The sequence below is a fragment of the Diceros bicornis genome, chromosome 9 (genome assembly GCF_020826845.1).
Source record: "Diceros bicornis minor isolate mBicDic1 chromosome 9, mDicBic1.mat.cur, whole genome shotgun sequence".
In the NCBI taxonomy this organism is placed as follows: Eukaryota; Metazoa; Chordata; class Mammalia; order Perissodactyla; family Rhinocerotidae; genus Diceros; species Diceros bicornis.
The window spans coordinates 7,945,380-7,970,345 of NC_080748.1; the positions used below are offsets into that span (position 1 = coordinate 7,945,380).

General features: G+C 40.7%; 1 protein-coding gene across 6 annotated transcripts in view; it reads left to right on the plus strand.

The window, feature by feature from the left end:
• TNFRSF19 (TNF receptor superfamily member 19) overlaps positions 1-21,688 on the plus strand; it is a 94,152-nt gene extending 72,464 nt beyond the window's left edge. For 5 of the 6 annotated variants that reach the window (XM_058547850.1, XM_058547851.1, XM_058547854.1 and 2 more), the window contains 5 exons: positions 10,415-10,579; positions 11,064-11,189; positions 15,320-15,422; positions 16,013-16,406; positions 21,624-21,688. In XM_058547850.1, coding sequence (XP_058403833.1) covers positions 10,415-10,579; positions 11,064-11,189; positions 15,320-15,422; positions 16,013-16,406; positions 21,624-21,632 — 797 coding nt within the window. In that variant the 3' untranslated portion in view covers positions 21,633-21,688. The remainder of the gene's footprint in view (positions 1-10,414; positions 10,580-11,063; positions 11,190-15,319; positions 15,423-16,012; positions 16,407-21,623) is intronic. The other variant, XM_058547855.1, reaches the window with a different exon arrangement.
• The last annotated feature ends 3,278 nt before the right edge of the window (positions 21,689-24,966 follow it).

Genomic DNA, 24,966 nt, shown 5'->3' on the forward strand with positions numbered 1-24,966 from the left:
GAAGACAACCCAGGTGTTCATCATCTGATGAATGGATAAACAAAATTTAATATATCCACAGGATGGAATGTTATTCAGCCGTAAAAAGAATGAAGTTCTGATACATGCTATAGCATGATTGAACCATGAAAATATTATGCTAAGTGATAGAAGCCAGACACTAAAGGCTACGTAATATTATATGATTCCATTTATATGAAATATCCAGAATAGGCAAATCTATAGAGACAGAAAGCAGATTAGTGCTTGCCAGGAAGTGAGGGGAAGGGGGAATGGGGAGTGACTGCTTAATGGGTATGGAGTTTCCTTTTGGGGTGATGAAAATGTACTGGAATTAGTAATGATGGTTGTACAACATTGTAAATACACTCAATGTCATCAGTGGTAAATTTTATGTATATTTTACCACAATAAAAAAAATTAGTCCAGGGGCCGGCCCAGTGGCGTAGTGGTTAAGTTCGTGCGCTCTGCTTCAGCAGCCCAGGGTTCGCAGGTTCGGATCCCAGGCGTGGACCTACGCACTGCTTATCAAGCCGTGCTGCAGCGGTGTCCCATATAAAGCAGAGGAAGATGGGCACAGATGTTAGCCCAGGGCCAATCTTCCTCAGCAAAAAGAGGAGGATTGGCAACAGATGTTAGCTCAGGGCTAATCTTCCCCACACACACACAAGAAATCAGTCCAGTTTAAAATACGCACACACACACACACACACACACACATATATGTAAGTACAAACAGAAAGTTCTCATTTTGGATTTCTATATATTTCTATATCTCTCTCAATATTTCTATCAGTTGTTGAAAAACAAACCACACAATTCTAAGACCAAAGTCTAAAGTGAAAAACAAGTAAATGTTGAAGGCTCACTCTAACGTTTATCCAGTGTCAGAGTGCTTGGTATAAAGTGGATAAAAAAATCCAACTGTTTTGTTTATTGGCAGACACTTTTGTGGTACGTCTGGAATTCATATGTTGAGTATTACCATAGATATTTTTGATTACCCAGTTTAGATTAACAAGATAAAGCTTATACTCCAGAAATATATTTTTACCGCATTTAAGGTTGCAAAGAGCTCCTTGTTTTTTTGTTTGTTTGTTTGTTTGTTTTTTGTGAGGAAGATCAGCCCTGCGCTAACATCCATGCCAATCCTCCTCTTTTTGCTGAGGAAGACCGGCTCTGAGCTAACATCTATTACCAATCCTCCTCCTTTTTTTTCCCCCCAAAGCCCCAGTAGATAGCTGTATGTCATAGTTGCACATCCTTCTAGTTGCTGTATGTGGGACACGGCCTCAGCATGGCTGGAGAAGCAGTGCGTCGGTGTGCACCCGGGATCCGAACTCTGCCAGTAGCAGAGCGCGCGCACTTAACCGCTAAGCCACAGGGCCAGCCCCAACAAAGAGCTCTTTGTTAATATTTTCTTCTTTCTAGGAATATGGCTAGAAATAGATTCATCAGGTTTTAATTTTGCTGAACCTTTATTTGACGTGGGTCTTTGGCTTTTGGTGGTGGTGGAGGAAGAGCACAGAAAGCAATGGAGTGAATTATAGTTTACTTGAAACAAGTGTGAAAGTCAAAGATAAAATATTTTGGTGAAAATTATTAGAAAGTGTCTAAACTTTATGCTAATATTCCAGAAGTAATTGTTAATTGAATTTCATGTACCAAAACATGGTCATCAACAAGTAACAATGCTTGCATTTCCAATTATGTTAGAGTTTCCATAGTGACATGTCATACAGCAGGAAACCTGATATTTTATTTTCATGTGCTAAACTCTCTGATGAAAACACAAGCCTTTGGTGACATCTCGAAAACGGAAGCCCAGACAGAAAGCATAGTTCGTTTACAACTTGTTCTCCCCGACTACGTTTATTTGATGCTCATATAATTATACTGTATAGACCTTAATAATAACATTTAAAAGATAAATTTAAAAAGTCATGTTATTTTTCACTGCAATAAAATACAATAGCCTCTTTAATCTTGGGGGTAAGACAGGTTGAATTTGTGAAGCTACATTTGTGTATTATATTAGGTCAAGTTGTATTGTATATGTTAGTTGATTAACTAGAATTTACTGGTCTGTACAAAATTTGAATCAATAATCCTTCACACTATAGTATATTTTTTGCTCTAAATGGTTGGAAAGAGCATAGCATAATTTACAGGAAAAAAAAAGCACAAGTTTTAGAGTCAGACAAACCAGGCTTAAATCTAGTTCCAACCACCTGATGGTTGTTTGAAATGAAAAAAATATTTACAGATACGTATAGACTTCTTCATCTATAAAACCCTTACTGTAAAGGATTATTATAAATATCTGAAGTGAGTAAGTAAGGAGCTGGCTCACTGTAGGTGTTTGGTATATGGTGGCTATGATGACGTTAATTTTGATAAGTTTCTACAAAAAATAATTATGGGCTCCCGTTGTTAACGATTCTCTAGAATTTCATGTCATTTTCTCCCTACTTCTGAATAGTTTTAGGGGGAGAAGGTAAGTAAAAATATAATTTAATAAAATCATAGGAATGCTTAATTGTTCCCATTATCCAATTAGCCTTATAATTAGTTTCTGAAATTGACACCAAAGCAGCTTTTGTTGGAAGATGTGATTGACCTCCCAAAGGTCCTCTCCTTTTCAGGCTTCTTTGGTAATTCATTATAAATCGGTCCTCAATGCATATGTATTGTTAACTAAGATTATATTTGGCATGTAATAACTAAAATGAGATCTCTTTGTGATGAGTCCATGGAGTGCTAATTAAAATTGACTAGAGAAGGCTAAATTTTTGTTTCATATTCATTTTGAGGTTATATTCAGTAATCTTCAAGGTTTGTGTATTGAGAAATCTGAGCAACTGTTGCTCTTTGACCCATAGTCAAATCACATTGCGTAAAGTAAGTGCCACCTGCTTCCATCTGCACTGTCACCAGCTACACAGCCAGAGATGGAAGGGTATGAGACAAACATATTGTTGGCATAATCTCATCTCTTTGACTGGACAATTCCCCGTTAAATAAACTTTTTGGAATACTTGATGTTTTCCAGTTTCTTTCACAAACATTCATTCATACCATCACTTATTAAATATTTATCAAGCATCAACTGTGTGCCAGGACTCTTGTAGGTATTATAAATACAGTAGTGAACAAAACTGACAAAAATCCCTGCCCTTATGGACTCTATGTTTTAGTGAGGGATGTAATTGGTTAGGGTAAAGGCTAAATTGCTGCAACAAGGAGACCCCAAAATATTGTAGCCTAAGTAAGATAGAAGTTTCTCTCTCCATTCTGTAAGTCCAGCCAGTTCAGCCTGCGGGAGGATGTCCAGCCTGCACGATGTCATTCAGAGGCCCGGCTTCTTGCCCCTGTTGCCTTGCCAGCCTTTAGATATCTTCCTCATCTGTAGGATCGAGGCTCAGCTGCTGCTACATCCAGCTTCCAGCCCCCAGTGGAGGGGAAATCTAGGACAAGCAATTTGTCCCTGAATTGGAGATGACCCAGATGCTACACACATCACTTCTGCTCATCCCCCCATTCCCCACTGACTCTAATGTGGTCATGTTATCACACCTCGCTGCAAAGGAGGCTGGAAAATGTGGCCTCTTACTGGACCCAGTTTAAACATAAGCCAGATGGGTGTGTTTGGGAAAGCAGGATGGGTTCTATTACTCTCACCATAAGGGAGAATGACAGTGAGGCAAAGAAGTTAAATATATAAAATGTCAGATGGCAGTAAGTGCTAGGGAGGAGAAGAAAGACGGGGGAAAGATTGCATTTTTAAAGAGTTTGGTGGGGAAGCCTCACTGAGTAGGTGACATCTGAGGAAGGACCGACAAGAGCGATCTGTGCAGCGGCCCAGGGAAGAGCCTTGTAGACAAAGGCAATGACAGGTAGGAAAGATTTCTGGGAGGAGCTGGGGGGCTTTGTAGGGGGGAAGAGAGTGGGTCATGGTTGTAATGGAAAGCTCATTTTTTGGACACGTTGAGTTTAAGATACATACATCTTCATCCAAGTGGAGATGTTCAGGAGGCTGTTGGCTATGTGAACCTAGAGTTCAGGAAAGCAGCTCAGACTGGAAGTATCAATTTCAGAGGAGTGAAATACAGCATCCTACTTGATCTTATTCTTTAATGTAAAGGCCACACTGATTTCTGTAGAGAGAAACCAGCCAGGCCACAGAGAGATCATGAGACTTCTTAACAGCAGACCTGTCCAAGTGTGCATGGAAGCTAGTTCCACGTGAGCTCATCTGCCCTGAGAGAAATTTTCCATGGCCCCTCATGGTGGATCTTGGTGCCTGCATAAGGAGCTACTGTTTAATCTTCCTTGTGAGGAAACTGAGATTCAGAGAGGTGAAAAGTCTTGTTCATGGCCAGGGTGGAAGGTGGTGAGAGCCATATTTGGGAGACCAGTTCCCTTCCTGCCAAGCCCACCCTCCCTGAACAGGGCCCTTTGTTAGGAGTTGACTCTGGGAAGAAGGATCTTTTGTTTAGCAGGTTTTTAAACATAGCCTGCTGGGAAGTTGGAGTGGTTAAACAAGTAGGGAGATCAATGGAAAGCAGAGCTCTGTTACACAGAGGAGGTGGCCTGGAAACCAGGCAGTGCTCCGCTTGAGCCTGACACTGCCAGCAGCCGTCTCTGCACCCCGCGCCATCTCTCTCTAATCCGGCCCTCTCCAGGTTCAGTCACCTCCATCAAGTCTTCTCCCCTCCCCGCCTCAGGGACCCTCGGTCGTTGCTGCTGGCATGCCTGCTCATCGAGGCTCATGTGACACCAAGGTGCACACTGACGGGCCAGTGACGTTTCCTCTCGGGGCAGATGCTCCCGTGTGGAGCTAGCTTCCATGCACACTTGGACAGATCTGCTGTTGAGAAAGTCCCGTGACCTCTCTGTGGACTGGCTGGTTTCTCCCTACAGAAATGAGTGCGGCCTTCACGTCAACAGACAGGAGCTGCGTTTTGCTCATCGTTATCTGGCGGAATCTTTTCCTCTCTCAGAAGCTACTTGCATCGGTGGAACACTATGGTCCACTGGAGAGGGTCAGAAGGCCTGACTCCAGGTCTCAGGCTGTCGCCACTTCACTGTGTAACCTTGAGCAAGTTGCTTCAAGTCTTGGTTTTCTCATCTATAAAGTGACGGTCGTCAGTGAACTTGTGCCACCTTGCGTCATCGTGAGAAAGGTGAGACACTGAAGGAGGTTAGCAATGTCCACGTGTGTGACAGCACACGGAAGTCCACAGAAGCAAGTGCTCACATCCCAGTCAGCTCTGTAGCCTGCAGATGAGTTCCTTCTAAGACTTTTTCATGACTGCTCAAAGAGTCCAGTAACACAAGTCTCCCCAGCAGAGGCATCTCTCTAGCTACATTGCAAAGCTCCTTAGACAGGTGACATGTGAGGAGGGTGTCTCTGCAGTTGGGACTTGTGCGCCTTGGTCACGCTCCATGGAGGGTGAGCGCACACTTTGTAAAACACTTGCCAGACTTTGCTGGTGACCTCTGTTTTCATCTATTCAGATTCTCATTCAGCTTATTTAATGCCTTGTAGGATGTCTTATTCATAATAGATACTCAGTACATAATTGTCCAGTTGAGCTGAATGTCTAAGGAAATGTGTAATATAAATTGAACCTATGTAATGTAATGTAAACTTCAAGCTAAGAAAACAGTTCTCACTCTGAAGTAATTGCCAAAGAGGAGTGCTAAGATTACAGTGGAATTTAATAACTTAACTGATTAAGGTAAGAGATGCCTTTGTTTTCCAGAAAAATTACAACTTTCCAAAGAATGTGGATAGTCTTGTTCCCAATTCTTCAGAAGTACTGTCAGAATCCTGATAAGGTATAGGTAAAATTCCCTGCAGGCACTCAATATGCTTGGTGAACTATGGACAGGGAGTTTAGTCAAGGCATGTGAGTGGAAAGAATCTTTAATCTCAATATCATTGCTGCAGCCACAGGTCAGCAAAACAATACTTGTTAGTCTGTAGTAGATAAATCCTTTTCTGAGGAATTCTCAGCAACATCTCAATTAACTAGAACGTAATAGGGTAGAAGCAACTTTCTATGGCTAGTACCCCTCACCCCTTTTTTTTTGCTGCTCAAATCAAAGGAATTATAAGAAAATAGGCTTTTCTCAGGAACTTATGTGAATGAGTTTCTGAGGTTGTTCTAAAATCCAATAATAGTCAGCCCAGTCCCCCATAGCTTTTATATTTATATCTAGATCCCTGTTTATGACAATTAAACCTAAGAATGATGATCCCATTTGTTATAAAAGATGATGTTTGCTGTTAGTATTGTCATTAACATGTACATATAAGCAAGAATCAAGAATGTGGTTTCCAGAGCCCTACTTCCCATGGGGACTCTCTGAGGGGGTGTTTGAGTTAACAAGATGCCTTTTCTTATATAGGTTTCAAAAATTGAGAGGTAGCGGCCAGCCCAGTGCCATAATGGTTAAGTTTGCCTGCTCTGCTTCAGCAGCCCAGGGTTAGCAGGTTCGAAACCTGGGCATGGACCTACACACCACTCATTAAGCCATGCTGTGGTGGAGTCCTACATACAAAATAGAGGAAGATGGGCACAGATGTTAGCTCAGGGGCAGTCTTCCTCAAGCAAAAAGAGGAAGATCAGCAACAGATGTTAGCTCAAGGCCAATCTTCCTCACCAAAAAAAAACAAAAAATTGAGATGTAAAACTTTTGTATTTTTCTTGTTCATCTTAAGATGCTACTGCCTGGAAAATGTTTAGAGAATGGGCTTTTTGGCTGTACTTTCCTTTAAAATTGACGTTATTATGGCAACTCAATATCATTGAAATCACAGTATTGGTACCCTACCTTGGAAAGACACGTATTAACAAGACTTTCGTGATTGGCTTAGGGAAAATAAATCCTGAGTCACAAACCACCAAATTAGAAATATAATCCCTGTTTGGGGGCATTCTGGCTCATTTATAAGTTAGAAACAGTTTCTTTTATATGAAGGCAAGTAAGTTGACTAATACATTTTACAAAGATTTTAAACAATGAGAACTTAAATGACTGAAATCATGATCCTGCTTTAACGTGAAATCCCTGTTCTTAGTAGGCTTTTTCTGAATACCCAATACTATGTTAATTGATGAGTTTAACTTAATAGTTACAGCATAGTTAGGAGCTTTGAGATCTTCAACTCAAATCTTGTGTTATGTCTCATTTTGATGACAATTTTGCTAAAGCCCTATATTGAACAGAGTTGGGTTATTTGATGGAAAGTTGAAGCTAAGGGACCCGATCTCACTCTGAAGTAAACCACCTTTCTCACAAACGTACATAAAATGGTGGTTTTCCACAACTTCACCGTTTGGTCCAAATAGATAATGCTTACATTTCCCAGGTCATCAATGTAGCCTACTGTTTTACTTGCATGGGATATAAATTCCTCCTCAGTTATTTATTTGTGAGTGTTTGTACAGCTGTGCCTATGTTCATACCTCCTGTGAATTTGTCCACTGATACAGGTCAGGGATGTAGTTTGTTTAATTGCTGTATGATGGACATTTAATATGTGCTATTTGATGATTACAGTATATCTGTATAGCTATAAGTGATAACATACTTTTTATGAATATTAAACATGTTTAAAAACAAATATCCTTTCAAATGTATGAGTGAATTATGATCCCTGTTCATCCAAGCCCCAGGCATATGGCTTGTGTGCCTCTCCAGGTGGCAATATGAAACCTTTAGCAGTGTAGCCCAGAATCACTGGGCCTAAAAATACCAAGACTCAGTGTTCCCAAATGATCGTTCCTGGTATCCTAGTTTTATGATTCAATAATATTAACCCAAAGATTTCTCTCTGGTTCTAGCCTCAAGTGTCATAGAGTGGAAACCAATCTTATGGGGGCGGAGTTGGGGGGCGGGATATGCAGCCAGGGATGAGGAGAAAGGTCCCAGATGAGGTACTTGCATTTAGGCGCCATGCTGCACAAATATCGATACAAACATTTCATCTCTAGAGTCTCAGTGTCCGTTACAATAGCCATCAGCCACATGTGGCTAATGGGCACTTGAAATGTGGTTAGTCCAAATTGAGATGTGCTGTCAATGTGAAATCACACCAGACTTTGAAATTTTTATACGAAATAAAGAATGCAGAATAAGTCAATAATTTTTATATTGAATACATGTTGAAACAATAATATTTTAAGATATATTGGGTTAAGAAAAGTAGATTAATTTTACCTGTTTCTTTTTCCTTTTTTAATGTGGCTTTTACACACTTAAAACTACATGAGAGGCACACCCTCTGCGTCTATCAGGCAGCAGTGGTCCGGAGGAACCCTCAGCGGAGGGGGTGCTCCCACCAACCAGTGGCGCGGAGGAGCAGAGAGCAACTGAAGGGAGCAGAATGAGGGCCCCCGCAGCTCACGAGGAGTTACTCAGGAAAAGAAGGCATACCTGCCCTCTATTTAGGTTTCAATCTCCCTCAAACTCTTTTGAGGTTAAATAGGGTGTGATGTGACTCCACTGAAGACAGATTTCTGATCTAAATTAGTTTGTTCATCCCAGTACCCTAAAGATAATTAAAGTGCTAATTATGATCATCATCATTACAATAGCTAACGATTTAGTAGCAGTGGGTGCAGGGCCTGTATGATAACTCATTTCATCCTCTCAAGGGCGGGGGGAGACAGGTACTGTTTTTATCTCCATTGGAGCAGATGTGGGCGTGAGACTCAGAGAGACGAAGTCATTGGCTCAAGGTCACACCTCTAGAGGTTGACCCTGGCAGTGGGATTCCAGAATCTCTGCTCTTTACCATGACGCAATACCACCCTCTAAAATGGGATCTTTTTCTTGACACTTTCTTAACACATTACTATGCCTGCCTCTCCATAGTATAACAACAGAATTAGTTTTTTCTCCAAAACTTAGATGTTCTTCAGCAATTTAACAGCTAAGGCATTAAAAAATGTTTACCGTATCGGAAATTGGGGGCCTACTGTAAGGTTGTGAATGATCCAACTCCTTGTTTTTCCCTAAAGTTGCCCAAAAAAGCATACCGTAGTTCAGTCTGCTTAAAAATGTAGATAGTCTTGTTACCACACCAGGTCCGTTTTTGCCTGCCGCCCGGAAAGCCAAACACTGAGACGACAAGATCACAGAGAGAGAAAGGGTTTATTAATCACAAGGCAGCCAAGTGTGGAAACGGAAGAATGAATCTCAAATCCACTCCCCTGAAAATAGAGACTCAGGGATATTTATGGGGTAGGGAGCAAAGTGGTCTGAAATGATTGGGGGTGAGGAGAGATGAGGTGATTGATGATCTGCACAAGCGTAGTCAGGCTTCATGCCTCTTCATAAGGACTCATGTTCACAGAATGGCGGCGTCAGCATGCCTTGAGGGTGGAGTTCCAATCTCTTGCCATCAAAAGGTTGCTTATCGGACACATGTCTGCATGGGCCCAGTTGATGGGTTGGTGGTCTCAACCGGCCTGAAGTGGGCAAGGGGTTTCCAATTCCTGAAAAAAATAGCTCAAACACCCATTACCATGGTGACCCAGGTTCCAGGGGGATGTTACCTATAGGAACCTAGTGGCAGTCAGATAGCATATTGCCTAAACAGCACAGTTAACAATGGGTAAATTTATCATGCAGATTTAAGCCCTCGCCTTCAGTTTTGATAAGTTTCTAGGTAAGGCCATCCCTCTCTTCTTCCTGGTACAGGGAAGAAGATAACTTTACAAATGGAGATTTCCTTTACAAATGTAAATGTCTCTTACAAAGGGTAACCAGAACTAAGAATGGGCTTAGCAAGGACCCTCCCAGATACCCAGAGCTGTCTATGGTGATGGCTTGGTCTGGGGGCAGGCCTCCCATCCCAAACCTTTTTGGTCAGTTAGTGGGGGTGGGGGTCAAAGTGTCTTTCAGGCAGAGACATATTTTGAGGTGGCCAATTCCGATCCCCCATTGTTACTAGCTGCTTAATCATCAATGGCTAACTGTTTGCGGGTTTAAGTCTAATTCCAATTAATTGACAAATATCAAGTACCTACTATGTGGCAAACACTGTGCTGAGTACTGGGGGATAGAGATAAAGATGACAAATTCCAGCTCACAAACAGTTCTGGTTGAGTGGACCTAAAAGCACATTCCTACAACACAGTATATTGAGGGTTGTGTGTCCATGGTGTTGTGGGAACGGAGGAGGGGCCCAGCCACACATTTTGGGGTGCAGGGTGGAGGTGTAGTATTCAAGAAATCTAAGAGGAGGAAGTCGTGAGCCATCTTAAAGTGCCTCCCACTGGTTTTCTCGGGGTTTATTTATATTGCACGCAGGCCATTGCTAAAGGCAGCTTCTGTGTGAGCACTTCTGTGTGCTGGGTTGCTGGGAGCATGCTGATTCCATCCATGTGGTTTTCAGGTACCAGCAAGGTCAACCTCGTGAAGATTCCGTCCACAGCCTCCAGCCCAAGGGACACAGCCCTGGCTGCCGTCATCTGCAGCGCCTTGGCCACCGTCCTGCTGGCCCTGCTCATTCTCTGCGTCATCTATTGTAAGAGGCAGTTTATGGAGAAAAAGCCGAGCTGTAAGTTTTGAGCTCTTTCTGTGTCTTAGCATTTTGGTGAAGTGCATTGTTCATCATTGTCATTCGAGTGTTCGACAAGAGACTTGACTAAGAAGAAAATCAAGGAGCTGTTGAAGGGACAAAGAGCACATGAAAGCAGACCTCACAGTCGGCTAGTCTCAGAGAGGCACTGAGGGAGCCGACTGAGGGGTCGCACCGCTTTATAGGGACATTGAAAAGGCAGGGATGTCCCCTGGCTACTAGGCAAAAATAAAAATTGTTCTACGTTCTGGCAACATAAGTACTCTACTTTTTGACATATTATTGACATATTACTTCATATTTGTGCCTCTGTGTAAGAAGAAGTGTTTTAAAATTGAATGATAGCCTTCTTTTTCTTTAAAAATACAAAAGCTCCAGCAATGCTGGTCCGCCTTGTGATGTTAATGAACTCCTTTATAGAGGAAATTGTCTTCGCTGACAGAATTCTTGCCCCCTCCTTTAGGGTCTCTGAGAGCACAGGACATTCAGTACAACGGTTCTGAACTGTCGTGTTTTGACAGACCTCAGCTCAACGACTCTGCTCCCAGAGCCTGTTGTCAGTGCCGCCGGGACCCGGCCCAGCGCTGCGGTAAGTCCCGCCGCTGCGAGTCCGTGAGGGAACAGGAATACAGCCTCTGAAGCTGCGAAGAATTGTTCCTATTTGTCCCGCAGCTAGTGTGCTCTGCTTGGTTTTCTAGTTCAAGCTCATCTTGTTAAATTTTTCTCTGCTGTCCCCTAATGGGTTGGGCGTTTTAAGTCTCTTAAATATTCAAAAGAAAATAAGCATCTCATAAAAATCCTAGAATTTTTTGGCAACTTTTTAAGCGTATTCGCCTTGATTGCTTTGGGTCAATGGATTTAAAATAATATCAACCTTTTGTAGAGTAGGAGTTGGTATCCTTTCTCGTCTGGTAGATTCAAACTGAGCGTTAACGTGTCTGTCTTTATGTCTTTTTGGATTTCTTAAAGAAGAGGGAGGAGGGAACTCTGTAACAGGGTTTTCCACAAACCGTAATTGCCTCTGGGATTATTGACAGAAAGGAAAGTTTAGGGAAGTCGTTCAAATGGGCGTTGGTCTCTAGCTTGGGCAAAAACGGGCAAAAGGTATACCAGCTTTCTTTGCCCCTTGTGTATATTCATCAACACAAGTTTCTAGACTTAATGTTCCCACTCCTGTCCCCACTGTAGTGACCTCACCTCCTCTGCAAAGTCAAATCCCACATGGCCGGGTGCCCTTCCTAGAAGTCTGCCCTCGCTGCCTCCCCCTTCTCTCTCTACAGATCTCTTAGCACCTTTGAAGCAATACTCGTAGCACTGTTTTGTATCTTATAACCATTCTTTGTTTTAAGTTAAATGTTTCCCAGTTAGCTTGACTTATCCTCTTGGAACCATCCAGCCTTTCTTTTCAAGAAATTTCAGGATTCACTTTTTAAATCTATTATTTCATATGTGGAATAAGAAGTTTTCAACATAATTATTTTTCTATTGATCATTACTACCTTCTATTTTAGTAATGGGGGAACAATAAAATATTGGACTTGGGGTGGTATGTGTGGATCTATTTTTTTGCCTTTGCCTACGTAGATCATAGATTCTTAGAGAGCTGCCTACAGTGACTTCGTGATCCTCAGAACATCCCCAACACGTTGTTTCCCAGATCCTATAAAGTGACGCTGCACTAGAATCAATTAGCAGGAGTAATTTCTTGAAAGATGAACTCAAATTTTAAATGTAATAAAATACAGCTTTGTGCAAACTCTGCCTCATCTTAACTTCCATCCAAAAAGAAAGATTAAATATATAGATGGCCTTGTTGCACACCCTTTTAACAGAACTGGAGAGAATCCCCCCATGCTGATGCCCGGGGTTCAATACAGCTTTTGGTTTAAATCACTTCCTCCTTAATGGCAGCACCTTTTTTTTTCAACTTTTTATTATAACATAATTTCAGACTTACAAAAATGTTTAAAAAATAGGACAAAGAATTTCTACATACCCTTTAATCAGATTCTCCAAATATTAACATTTTATCTCCTTTCCATGTTTGCTTTATCATTTCTCTCTCCAAGTACGGTGGAGAGATGTATATGTATATATATTTTTTTTTCACTTGCCATTTAAAAGTCAGTTGCAGATATGATGTCCCTTTACCCTTAGTACTTCAGTGTTTGTTTCCTAAGTATAAGAACATTCTCTTACATAACAGCATAATTATTAAGATCAGGAAATTAACGTTAAGTCAATGCTATTACCTAATCTACAGAGCATATTCAGATTTTCTTAATCGTCCCGATAATGTCCTTTATAGCGAAAGAAAATCCCAGATAACATTGTTGCATTTAGTTGTCAAATCTCTTTACTCTTTTAATCTGGAATAGTTCCTCTATCTTTCTTTGTTTCATGACATTAATATTTTTTACAAGCACAGGCCAGTAATTTTGTAGAATGACCCTCAGTTTGGGTTTGTCTGATGTTTCGTTATGATTAGATTCAGAAATACGCAGAGATGATGTTGTGTGCTCCTGATATGGGGCACAGCCTGCCCATCTGTCCCATTCCTGGTCAGGTTAACTGGGTCACTTTGTTAAGGTGGTGTCTACCAGGTTTCTCTGCTGTAAAATTATTGTTGTTCTCTTTGTAATTAATAAATAGCTTGTGAGAGATTCTTTGAGACTATGTAAATATCCTGTTACTCTCCAAACTTTCACCCAGTAGTTTAGCATCCTCTGATGATTCTTACCTGAATCAGTCATTATGATGATGGCTAACAATTTCTGGTTTTCTGATTCCATCATTCTCTCTACATTTGTTAGTTGGCTTCTTGTGATAAGAAAGAACTTCCCCTTCTTTCCCATTGATTTATTTACTTTAATTAGTGTGGAGTTACGGACCCCATCAGTGGGTTACGATCCTTTGCTATCATTATTTATTTTGATGCTCCAGTTTTCCTAGTTTTGGCCAGTGGAAGTCCCTTCAGGCTGACTCATGTGTCATTTTGACATGTCTCCATTATTCTTTTAGCACTTTCTTACTTTCTGCTGCAAAAAGAAGTTCCAGGCTCATCTTGTACGTTCCCTCCTTGAGCCCTAGAACCAGCCATTTCTACAAGGAGTGGCAGTGCCTTTTGCTTTTAAATAATTTTGAAAAATTCTGCAGTGAGCATGACACATGTTTGTTGAGTTAATTGGCAGTGGATCCAGGTGAGTCCCCATGTTCATAGTAATAGATACTCAGGACAAGATGGGGGCCTGCTTTGAGAAAGATTTGGATAAAGGTGTGCTGGGTGTCCATCCTACTTAACCCTGGTTTGCAATTGCATCTCAATATTTAACATTCATTTTTAAAAAGGGAAATATTAGTTTCATAATATTTTTTCTTGCGTATAAAAGTAAAGGGATAATCCTCATGAAAGTCTGGATACACGCAAACATATATATATGTATATGTAAATATATAATTTCTTCAAGTCTTTTTCTCCCTCTTTATATGTGGGTCTTTGTATTTGTCTGCTTTAGTATGTTTATGGTTTTCATAAAATCAGAGCTATATGTGTATGTATATATATATATAAAGAGAGAGAAGTCTGGAAGGCTGTTCACCAAATGTTGACAATGTTTCTTTCCAGTTTATAGGATTGGGGAAGATTTATTTTTAAATTTCTTATCTAATCTCTCTTTATTTTTAAAGTTTTTCTTCAATAAACTTGTATTATCTTTGTAGTCAAAAATATATACTGCTTCAGTGAACAGAATGGTTTGTAAAGCTGTGTGCACATATCTAGTTATTCCTTAAGTTACATTCCTAGCAGTAAAAAAAAAAAAAAAAAAAGTGCGTGTGTATTGAATTAAAGGGTTTGAACATTTTTATGTTCTTGTTCTATATTGCTGGACCACTCAGCAGAATGTTGTACTCTTTCTACTGTCATTATCAGTACATGAGTCTCATTTCACATGTCCTTTCACAGATCGTATTATTACCTTCAACATTATTTTTTTTGTGGTAAAATATACATAACATGAAATTTACCATTTTACCCTTTTTTTTTTTTTTTTTTTGGTGAGGAAGATTGACCTGAGCTAACATCTGTTGCCAATCCTCCTCTTTTTACTGACGAAGATTGGCCCTGGGCTAACATCTGTTACCAATCTTCCTCTTTTTGCTTGAGTAAGATTCGCCCTGAGCTAACATCGGTGCCAGTCTTCCTCCACTTTGTATAAGGGATGCCGTCACAGCGTGACTTGATGAGCGGTGTGAGGGTCTGCACCTGAGATGCAAACCCACAAACCCCGGGCCGCCAAAGCAGAGCATGCGAACTAAACCACTATACCACTGGGCCAGCCCTTTAACCATTTTTAAGTGTGCAGTTCAGTGGTATTAAGTACCTTCAAATTGTTGTGCAACCATCGCCACTATCCATCTCCAGAACCTTTTCATCATCCCAATCTGAAACTCTGTATTCATGCTCTCCTTCCCCCAGCCCCTGGCAACAACCATCCAACTTTCTGTCTCTATGAATTTAACTCCACTAGGTACTTCATATAAGTGGTTCATCATTTTTTTAAGATAACAAAAAAGAGAAAAAATTAAACTTCATACTGCTTTTCCTAAAAAGTCCCCAAAGGGGAATAGCTAAATCTTCAAGAGCAATGTTGAACTGGTATTAAAGAGAAAATTCCCAGGAAAAAGCATTGTGCTTCACATCTCTGCTGGCTTTCCTAGGGCCTGTCCACTTGATTCCATCCTTGTGCTGTGATGAGGCCTGCAGCATCAACCGGGCGACTCTTGGTTGTAGAGTGCATTCCAAGGCTACTCTTCAGGAGAGGTAACGGGGTATTTTTAATCAATATAATTTCATATTCCCTTGTGCAAATATGCATTCTACTAATTTACCAATTTTCACGTGAAACTATGGGAACATAACTTTTTAATATTATTAATGACATTCTGGACATTGGAGGAGAACAAATCTTTGGCAAGAATTAGGTAAGTCTCTCAGGGTTACTGACATCCAATGCAACATTTTTTATACTTTTCGCTTTATTAGTTTTATTTTTGTCTTATTCATGATTTATGACACTTCTGTCATCTGTAAGTACTTTTTAACATGTCGTATATTCACAGAATTTTAGAACATCAGTCAAAGGAACTCAGTTAAGACCCAGGAAACTGCATGTTTTAGACTGGATTAAGTATAACTATATTGATTAGAAGTAGGTGTAAAAATTCAGTTTCAAAGTAAATGGAATAATTTAACTTATAGTTTTGAAGTTTATAACAAAGGAAGCACTAGAATTCTGATTTAATAAACTGCTATTTCATCTAGAAAACTTAAAAGTATAGCTGGGATGTTGCTTTGTAGTCTTGTTTTTCCTCCCCATGGAATACGTGAAGATCTTTTGAACATGTGTTCAGAAATGCAGGTCCTGTGGGAGAGACAATGCCGACTTTCTTCGGATCTATTTGTGGCGAGTTTTCAGATGCCTGGCCTCTGATGCAAAATCCCATTTGTGGTGACAACATCTCTTTTTGTGACTCTTACCCTGAACTCACTGGAGAAGATATTCATTCTCTCACTCCAGAAAATGAAAGCTCGTCATCCTTGGATTCAAACAGTAGTCAGAATTTGGCTGGTGGAGCTGTTCCAGTTCAAGCTCATTATGAAAACTTTGCAGCAACTACTGATTTATCTAGACATAACAACTCACTGACAGAGCCAGTGCTAACCCAGGATACACTAACTTCTAGAAGCCAGCTAGATCAAGAGAGTGGCGACATCATTAACCTAACCACTCAGACGTCCCTCCAGGTAAGGCAAAGACTGGTTTCAGAATGGACATAGCATGGACCTATGGAAGACCAGAGGGAATCGAACTCAGTCCCACCAAGAATATGGGTGAAGCTGGGGTTGGCCCCGTGGTGTAGTGGTTAAGTTCAGCATGCTCCGCTTTGGCGGCCTGGGTTCACGGGTTCGGATCCCGGGTGCAGACCTACACCACTCATCAGCCACGCTGTGGCAGTGACCAACATATAAAGTAGAGGAAGACTGGCACAGATGTTAGCTCAGGGCTAATCTTCCTCAGCAAAAAAAAAAAAAAAAATGTGGGGAAGCTGATGAGAAGGTTTTTCCATCTTTCATAACATCTTGTATGTTATAGGAGAATGTATTTTAAATTAAATTTCAGGAGTATTTTTTTTAGCTAACAGCTAATCTGTCAGGCCGTAAAGGGCAGCTGCATTCTTTTGTTCTTCTTAGTAATCCAGCTATGGATTTAGCACACCCCTGGCTCTGTTCCTGACTGAGAGAGATGGGTCATCATGGGAGCCTGTTGTAAACAGTTCCTCACTGTCATTTTCCCGTGATAGTCTTATGCCCAATACTTAAACACGCTTAATTCCCTCTCAAGTTAACGAGAAGTTTGGGGTCCTGAAGCCACTCCTCTCCCTCCTCGCTCCTTCACTATTGTTTTCTAGATCGCTCGGCTTGGACTTGTTGATCATTTTGGTTGGATATTGATTGTCAGTTGTGATCTGGGACCAAATGCAGCATAAGAACCTTCTAGATAGAAGGGTTTAAAACCAGGTTTGGAGGAGGTGGTGATGCCGGGGGAGGGGGCTTTCTGGCATGCTGCCAGGCGGGAGGCAGAGACACACCAGGGATACCTGGGTGCTGGCCCTGCACTCTCCTCCAGGCAAGGATGTGGTCTTTGCTGAATTTGACTTAATATTTATACCTGTTTTCTTAATGTAGGCACATATATTGTTGGTATACATTCTTCTGGAAGAATGATGCCAGCCTTGAGTATAAAAGGGCAGAGTCACAGCAACAGCGAGGTTCCCAGCCCCACAGGCGCCTGCCCTGCGCAGACAGCGTTTTGCTCTCACAGCTTGTCCCTCCCTGCCCCAAATCAGGGACCTGGGTCCTAGGGAAGCACTCCGAGACATGCTGCATGTGCTCCTGAGTGGACCTGCATTTCCATGAGTGTTGTATCCTTGTCTAATTATATCAGAAATAGTCTGAAGTCAAAGTTTGGATGGAGCTGTGTTCTTTTTAAGAACAGTGCATAAGTTATATATTGATCTATATTGGCAGTGCTTTTTTTTTCTTTTTTTTCTTTTTTTTTTTTGTGAGGAAGATCAGCCCTAAGCTAACATCCATGCCAATCCTCCTCTTTTTGCTGAGGAAGATTGTCCCTGGGCTAACATCTGTGCCCATCTTCCTCTGCTTTATATGGGACGCCCCCACAGCATGGCCTGACAAGCAGTAAGTTGGTGTGTGCCCGGGATCCAAACCCGGGCCACCAGCAGCGGAGCGCATGCACTTAACCGCTACGCCACAGGGCCGGCCCCGGCGGTGCATTTTTTTTAACTGCAAGAAAATTCTATAGAGAATTTACGGGGAATTCTATACAGAAAACATTTCTTGGCTTTGGAGGAAAAAAAAATGTCGGTTTCCTCAAAATAAAGGAAATGAAGAAGAGATAAGTGAAGGGAGGAAAAACAAAGAAATTAGACATAGGATCCATCCCTCGGAAGCTGGGAAAGACTGCTCCCTGACCTTGTTCTTTTGAGTCATCCCATAATTGTTATAACTTTCATGATAATTATAAGACTTAAGAGTTAGCCTAGTTGAGTGTAGGTCTTAGGATTGGACCGTGTGGTCCACAGAGCTTCGGGCCTGAGAACGAAGTGGGTAACAGGCCCTGAGGACAGGTGAGAGGACGGGGGGACCCCAGCCCCTTCAGCAACTAATCCCATCGTCCCCATTGGGTCCTTGCCAGGCACTCTAAGATCAAAGTCGTAGGACTCTGAAAATTAGATCCGAATCACATTTTCATTCCAAGATGCTGAAGTCAATGGTTTTGATGATAAACTTGCTTGTGTTGCCTTCATAAATGCCTACTATATCTTTCTGTACATCTGCTGTTAGGGGAAAGTCGAGTAACTAGAATGATTGTGCTACCACTGACTGACTATGGTTTTTCAGAGTGTTGTCAGAAGATAGAGTTACCACTCATTTTAATTTTGTAGCTTGTCCCCATTTTTGTGATGTAAATTCTGAGACTGGGGAATGAAACATCTTGATACCAAATCATATCAGAACGAACTCATTCTCTACCTTTTGCTGCTTATGTTGTTGGTGAGGTGGAGGTGGGGTTACAGCTATATGAATGTGAAATTTTAGAATGTAAAATAGTTTAGTATATAAGATTGGTGTATAATGACATTAATTCCTTTTCAAAGACAGTTGTCAAGGTAATTATGAGCTAATAAATATACTTCCAACTGAAATTATTATGGAAAGTTATAATTACATATAAAATGAATGAGAAAATGTTATATTCAAGTTGCACAATGTAATTTATTAATGAAAGGTTTTTGTTAGCTTTCCAAGATGTTATCTCATAATTATTAGATAATTTTGGTAAATCTAAATAAAACATTCTGAATTCAGGAAAGGAATTGTTAAAATGTAAATCATTTCGATCTTCTCCCTATAATTAAAAGCAGCAAATAATATTTTGAGCCCATTTTAAGAGATAATCTTTTCCAGATTCTGAAAAGCACTTTCTCTTCAGTTGCATTCACTAAATGTGTGAAATTGAGTGAATGCACTTTAATCTTCAAAAGAACATAGGAGGTGGCCACAGCTGCACATCCTTGGGAGATGACCCTCTTCTTGATTTCAAGGGTCGGCCATGTATCTAACTGGAATGGTGGTGTTTTTTCAGTCCACTAGATTCCAAAAAGTATTTCAGACTTCTCCCTAACAGGCAAATGCTCCAAGGTAGAGAACATACTGACTTCTCATAAAGAATTTGATTTCAGCAACTTACTATTCTGAACCAAAGTCAAGGACTTCTCTTCCTCAAGTTCGAATGTAGTTAGCTTGGCTCCCTGGCCTGGGCTCATTCAGACCTCTGGAAAGCATTGTATTTCAGTTTGGGAGATGTATAAGGGCAGCAATAGCCGTAATAGCCCTCCTTTGTTTTAAGTGATTTATATCTATTTTATTTTCAGTGAAGCTTTAATTTCCTACCCAGGCATTCACTTGTATTTTCAGTTTTTTAACCTCTATTCCCTTTTTTTTCCAGTTTTATTGAGATATAATTGACGTATAACGTTGTATAAGTTAAAGGTGTACAATGTGATGATTTGACACACGTATACATTGTGAAATGCTTAGTGCTATTTTTGTCTTACTTGGTGTGAGGCTCAGATTTCTAATGCATAATGCATTTGTTTCCAAAAACTGTATTTTTACGCACTAGTTTTCTTGTGGCTGATTTAAGACCACCTAGGATCTGATAATGATAGTTATGGTTCAGGATAAAGCAAATAGGTGTGAGAACCTTCTTTAGTCTGTATGGCTCAATTTTAATCAAATTTTCCCTATACACACCTCCCCGGAAGGGAACAGAACTAAGATGTTTGGGGCATCATTTGTTAAGATATTTGGAAGAATGAAGCCAGCCTGTTTACTTACAGGAAAAGCTTTTTTTGGTGGTGTTTTTTAACCAACGTTTTAAATGTTAACATGAAATAATGGAAGAGATGGTAAAAAAGATATGAGATGACCTGCATTCTAGTTTCTCAGTGTATTAAAAATCTCTATTTTTTCCTTATCGGCAAAATGAGTATAATTTGCCTCCCCCAGTAGGGTTGATGTGGTTATTATTATATCAGTTGATCAACATATTTGATAAAACTCTCTCATTGAGAGTGCTTCAGAAGCTTCTATTTCCAGATAATCTCCTTAGACCTAGGGAAAAATTTTTTTCCCATAAACTTATCTGATATGTCACCAATGCCAAATTAGCAGTAAATAAGTTATTGGAAGTTCCTGCGTGAGTGAGGGTTTTGCTCACTTACAATTGGTCAATGCCCTGTCCCCTCCTGAAGGAGGCTGCTGCCCGTCTGTGTAAAGGACACATCTACCGGCTGCACTTTGCTGAGGACATTGTCCTGTGAAGAGTAGGAGTATTCTGGGAGATCATTATAAGAGAAATCTCATTCCCAAACTATTTCTAAACTTTCTCCAGTAGTTTATCATAAGATTTAAATTCGAAGATTAAGAATGGCAGGTGCTAGGGGCCAGCCCAGTGGCATAGTGGTTAAGTTCATGCACTCCGCTTCAGTGGCCCGGGGTTCGCAGGTTCAAATCCCAGGCATGGACCAATGCACCGCTCATCAAGCCATGCTGTGGCAGCGTCCCACATACAAAAATGGAGGAAGATGGGCACAGATGTTAGCTCAGGGCCAATCTTCCTCAGCAAAAAGAGGAGGATTGGCAAGAGATGTTAGCTCAGGGCCAGATTTCCTCATCAAAAAAAAAAGAATGGCAGGGGCTAGGAGCCGGCCTGGTGGCATAGCAGTTAAGTGCGCATGCTCCATTTTGGTGGCCCGGGGTTCGCAGGTTTGGATCCTGGGCACGCACCAACGCACAGCTTGTCAAGCCATGCTGTGGCGGCGTCCCATATAAAGTAGAGGAAGATGGGCACAGATGTTAGCTCAGGGCGAGTCTTCCTCAGCAAAAAGAGGAGGATTGGCAACAGATGTTAGCTCAGGGCTAATCTTCCTCACACACGCACACAAAAAAAGGAACGGTGGGTGCTATTCATTCGTTATCTCTGTTCTTTTAAAGAAGAGACTAAAAGATGCTAAGATCTTCACCTACAAATGTTTTCAAGGAGTGCAGCACAGAAACAAGCTTCAAATGTTTGGAGGAGGTTGAAAATCAGCAGAAGAAGCGTTTTGTAGTACCTTTTGTTTGCTGTGGGTTACATTATCATCTTTTAAGTTCTATTTGCAAATATTGAGTGTCTAGGAGTTGTTATGAAACCTTTATTCTCAGAATGCATGGGTACCTGGATATGCGCACACCATTAACGAGCTTCTTGTCCATATGCTGTTAAATTCATGTGTACTAGTAGAAGTCAGGGGCCGTAATTTCTTACAGTGACAGTTTAGCAGCTTTCATTTATAAGATACTGTGTTTGAAGCTTTCCTTTTGTTGCTGTTTTAGGAAGCTTAAAGGACTTGCTTCTTTCTGCAATAGAAGTGCGCATATGGAAACCAAAGGGCACCCACTCCTCTGCTTAGGCTTATGGACTGAGCACAGTCTGGACCTTGCATGGCTTCTGGGAGAAAAAAATAAATCTGAACCGAACTGATGGCATTTTAAGCCTTTCAACCAGTTGCTTCTGAGCCAGACCAGCTGTAAGCTGAAACCTCAAGAAATAACAAGACTCCAGGCACTCATGATACTTTGCATCTTTCCTAAACAAGAAGCTTCTATGCTACAAGCGTGACTTCAAAGAGTGATGGGTCAAGTTTGCAGCCTACGAGATTATGGGTATATAACGAGAAACAGAAATGCATTCTTTCTTCTTTTTATGGTGAATGTGGTTTTGCAAGACTGAAGACCCAAAGTATAAATTTTCATTTGCATTTTATTTCCAGAAATAATTTCATATAGCCAATTATCCTACTGAAAGTCAATGTCAGATTACTTACCTTAGTTTTTATGTAAAATGGTTTCAAAAATGAATGTTTCTATTTGGTGGTCACTTTTTCATCATCTTAACTAATTAGTTTAGGAGGTTAGAATTGACTTCACACTGCCTGCCTAAATCTTGGGTTTATTCGATGAAGTTACCTGACCTAACTAGGAATCAGAGGAGACAAGTTTTTTTCAGAACCGACACTTCTGACCTCAGCCCCTGTCTCATGGACACCTGTGGGAGCTGGTGCTGAGAGGCCTGGGTTGGGGAGTGTGGCTGGGAAAGGGCCGGCCATCACCCTGTGTTGAGAACCACTTAATGCACGTATCCTAGATTAGCATGTGAAAATCTGTTGATATGGAAGCATTTGTCACTTCTGTCCCTGTGACTGAGCTTAGAACATCCAGAATTTCTCTATTATAGAAAAGTGGTATTTATAATAATGATCTTTTATTTGCATCGTATCTTATATTAAAGGCTTTAGAAATTACAACGTATGAGGTTCCCTTACTACTGAAAAATAACACCAGGTAAGTAGTCTTATGAGACGACACTGCATACTAGAACCAGAAGGAAAAGCACGATTTGCAGGCGGCATTCAGGTGAATAGTCTGTAATTGCTGTAGTGCAGTTTGACCAGGATATTATAGTGTTCCCTCCCATCTCGTAAGCTTGGTTAGCATCATAATCTCCTATCTTAGCCGCATGATGCGGGGATTTAAGAGTGTGGTGCTTCTATGAAGATGCTCCATCCCTTTCCATCCTGGTGTTTACGCACCCGAGTTCTCGCTAGAGCTGACAGAAATGACCCCAGTTCAGTCACGAACCAGGTATTGGATAGCCCAGGTATTGGATAGCTCATTTGCTCTTAATCTTTATGTCCTGGAGAGGAATTGATTTTTTTCCTATTTGAACCTACATGATCAGATCTGGCCTTTGTCCTTTAACTGATTACCATTAGCTCTGTCACATTTGCACTTAAAAAAGAAACAGACCTCGGAACATCGTTGTGTTAGAGTACACTAAGGTGTTTTGTTTTGGAATTGCCCTGCCCAAATCAGTGTTTTTTACGTAACACTTGACATAACTGCAATAGGAAATTAAAGTGTCTCATAGTAACCTACAGTCGTTTGTGTCTACCTAGTGCCCAGTCATAACTGATTGACTTTTTCTTTTCCTTTTTTTAGCATAAACCGTTGATTCTTAAACTTGGGTACTCACCAACTCTTATGAGACTTGCCTTTAGGAAACTCATGTAAAATATTTAGGATATGACCACAAGATGTCTATGAAAATGCACATTTCCTTGAGTGGCTTCACTGTGCTTCACATGTGTGTGCCATTGTTTGCATCCTGATCATTTTTGTTATGACAGAAGATGATCAAAGTAGGCCAGTGGTGTGCTCCTCTTTGTAACCTGGATACATTTTCCATATGTAGAGCCCTCATTCACTTCAAAGACAAATACTTGCTGGAGAAAAGTAGATCAATGGGAATGAGACTTTGGCCAAAAATCCTGAATGATCACTTTTGATCAGTAGAGAAATACTTAGTGTTGAAAGTCAATCTCATTTGATACTGCATTTGAAAAATCCTGGGTTATATTTATCAAGATGAAGACGTTTTACCACCACCTACTATAGAAACATACAGGGATGTTTTTTGTAAAGTTTTTACACTTTTTGTAAACACTTAAGAAAAAAATCCAATTTGCATTTCACATTGTTGGAATGTCCGACAGCACGCAAATAAACTCAGCTGCTAGAGTGCCGATGCCAGGAAATCACCACCAGGTAATAACAGGCTGGTGACCGCTGCAGAAGCTCGTCGACAAGCACGAGACAAGGATTGGGAGAGCAACCACGTAAAGCCAAGGGTTTTCTAGTTTTCTGTATATGGAATATATTTTTCAAATATAGGTCTTTCTACTTTAGATGAAGTGTTAATGTTGCTATTACCTAGGTTAAGCACTATTGTCTGTGCTAGTAAAAAAAAAAAACAAATGAAAAGGAAAAAAATCCATCATTGCTTTAAGGTAGTCAGCTTGAATCAGTTTAGAATTCAACATTACTATTTTGCATACTGGAATTTATAAATTTGTAAATTTTCGTTTTCTTATACAAATAGTTTTATAATACCTTTTTTTATTTAATAGTGAATAAAATTGTTACCTGGTATTCTTATTTACATGTCTAGTGAGAAAATGATTGCTGGTGTGAGTGTGGATACATTTTCCCCTCCTGCTCTCCCTGTGCGGGTCTCACTAAGTTCTGATCCTTCTGGGAGAACCCTCTCTGGCCCCTCAGCTTTATGAGGGAGACTTGAAATCCTTGCTAGTGACCTGGTTCTATCTCTCAGGCATATCAAGCTATTGAAAAATGCTCTGAGATATTTGAGAAGCCTTGGTATCAAGATTTTATTATGATCTCTTTTTTTTTTTTTTGGCTTCATTTTATGGCACAAAGAGGGAAAGAACTGAAGAAGTTTTATATTCATTCTTTTCGGAGGTCAGTAAGGTGTTCTCCTGCAGAGGAGTGGACTAAAGAAAGGAAGAAACTTCCACACAGCAGCACCAGTCACTGCAAGAGTTTCTTTTTCCTTCCCAGCTTCTTCCCTTCTTTGTTTCTCAATCCCTTGCTTCCTTCCCTTCTCTCCCCTCAGTAAAGCTCTTAAAGCTATTATTCAATTTTAAGAGAGGACTTGAAAATTCCTGGAAAAAAAAAAATGGGGTTAAAAGTGACACCGTATTCTCGCACTGGCTAGTCTGTGGTGTTAAATGACACTGGATTCCATGAGGGAAGGACATTCACTAGTCTCTTGCCCCCTCCCAACCCCCGTCTACACGCCAGCCCCTTGGCTCATTAG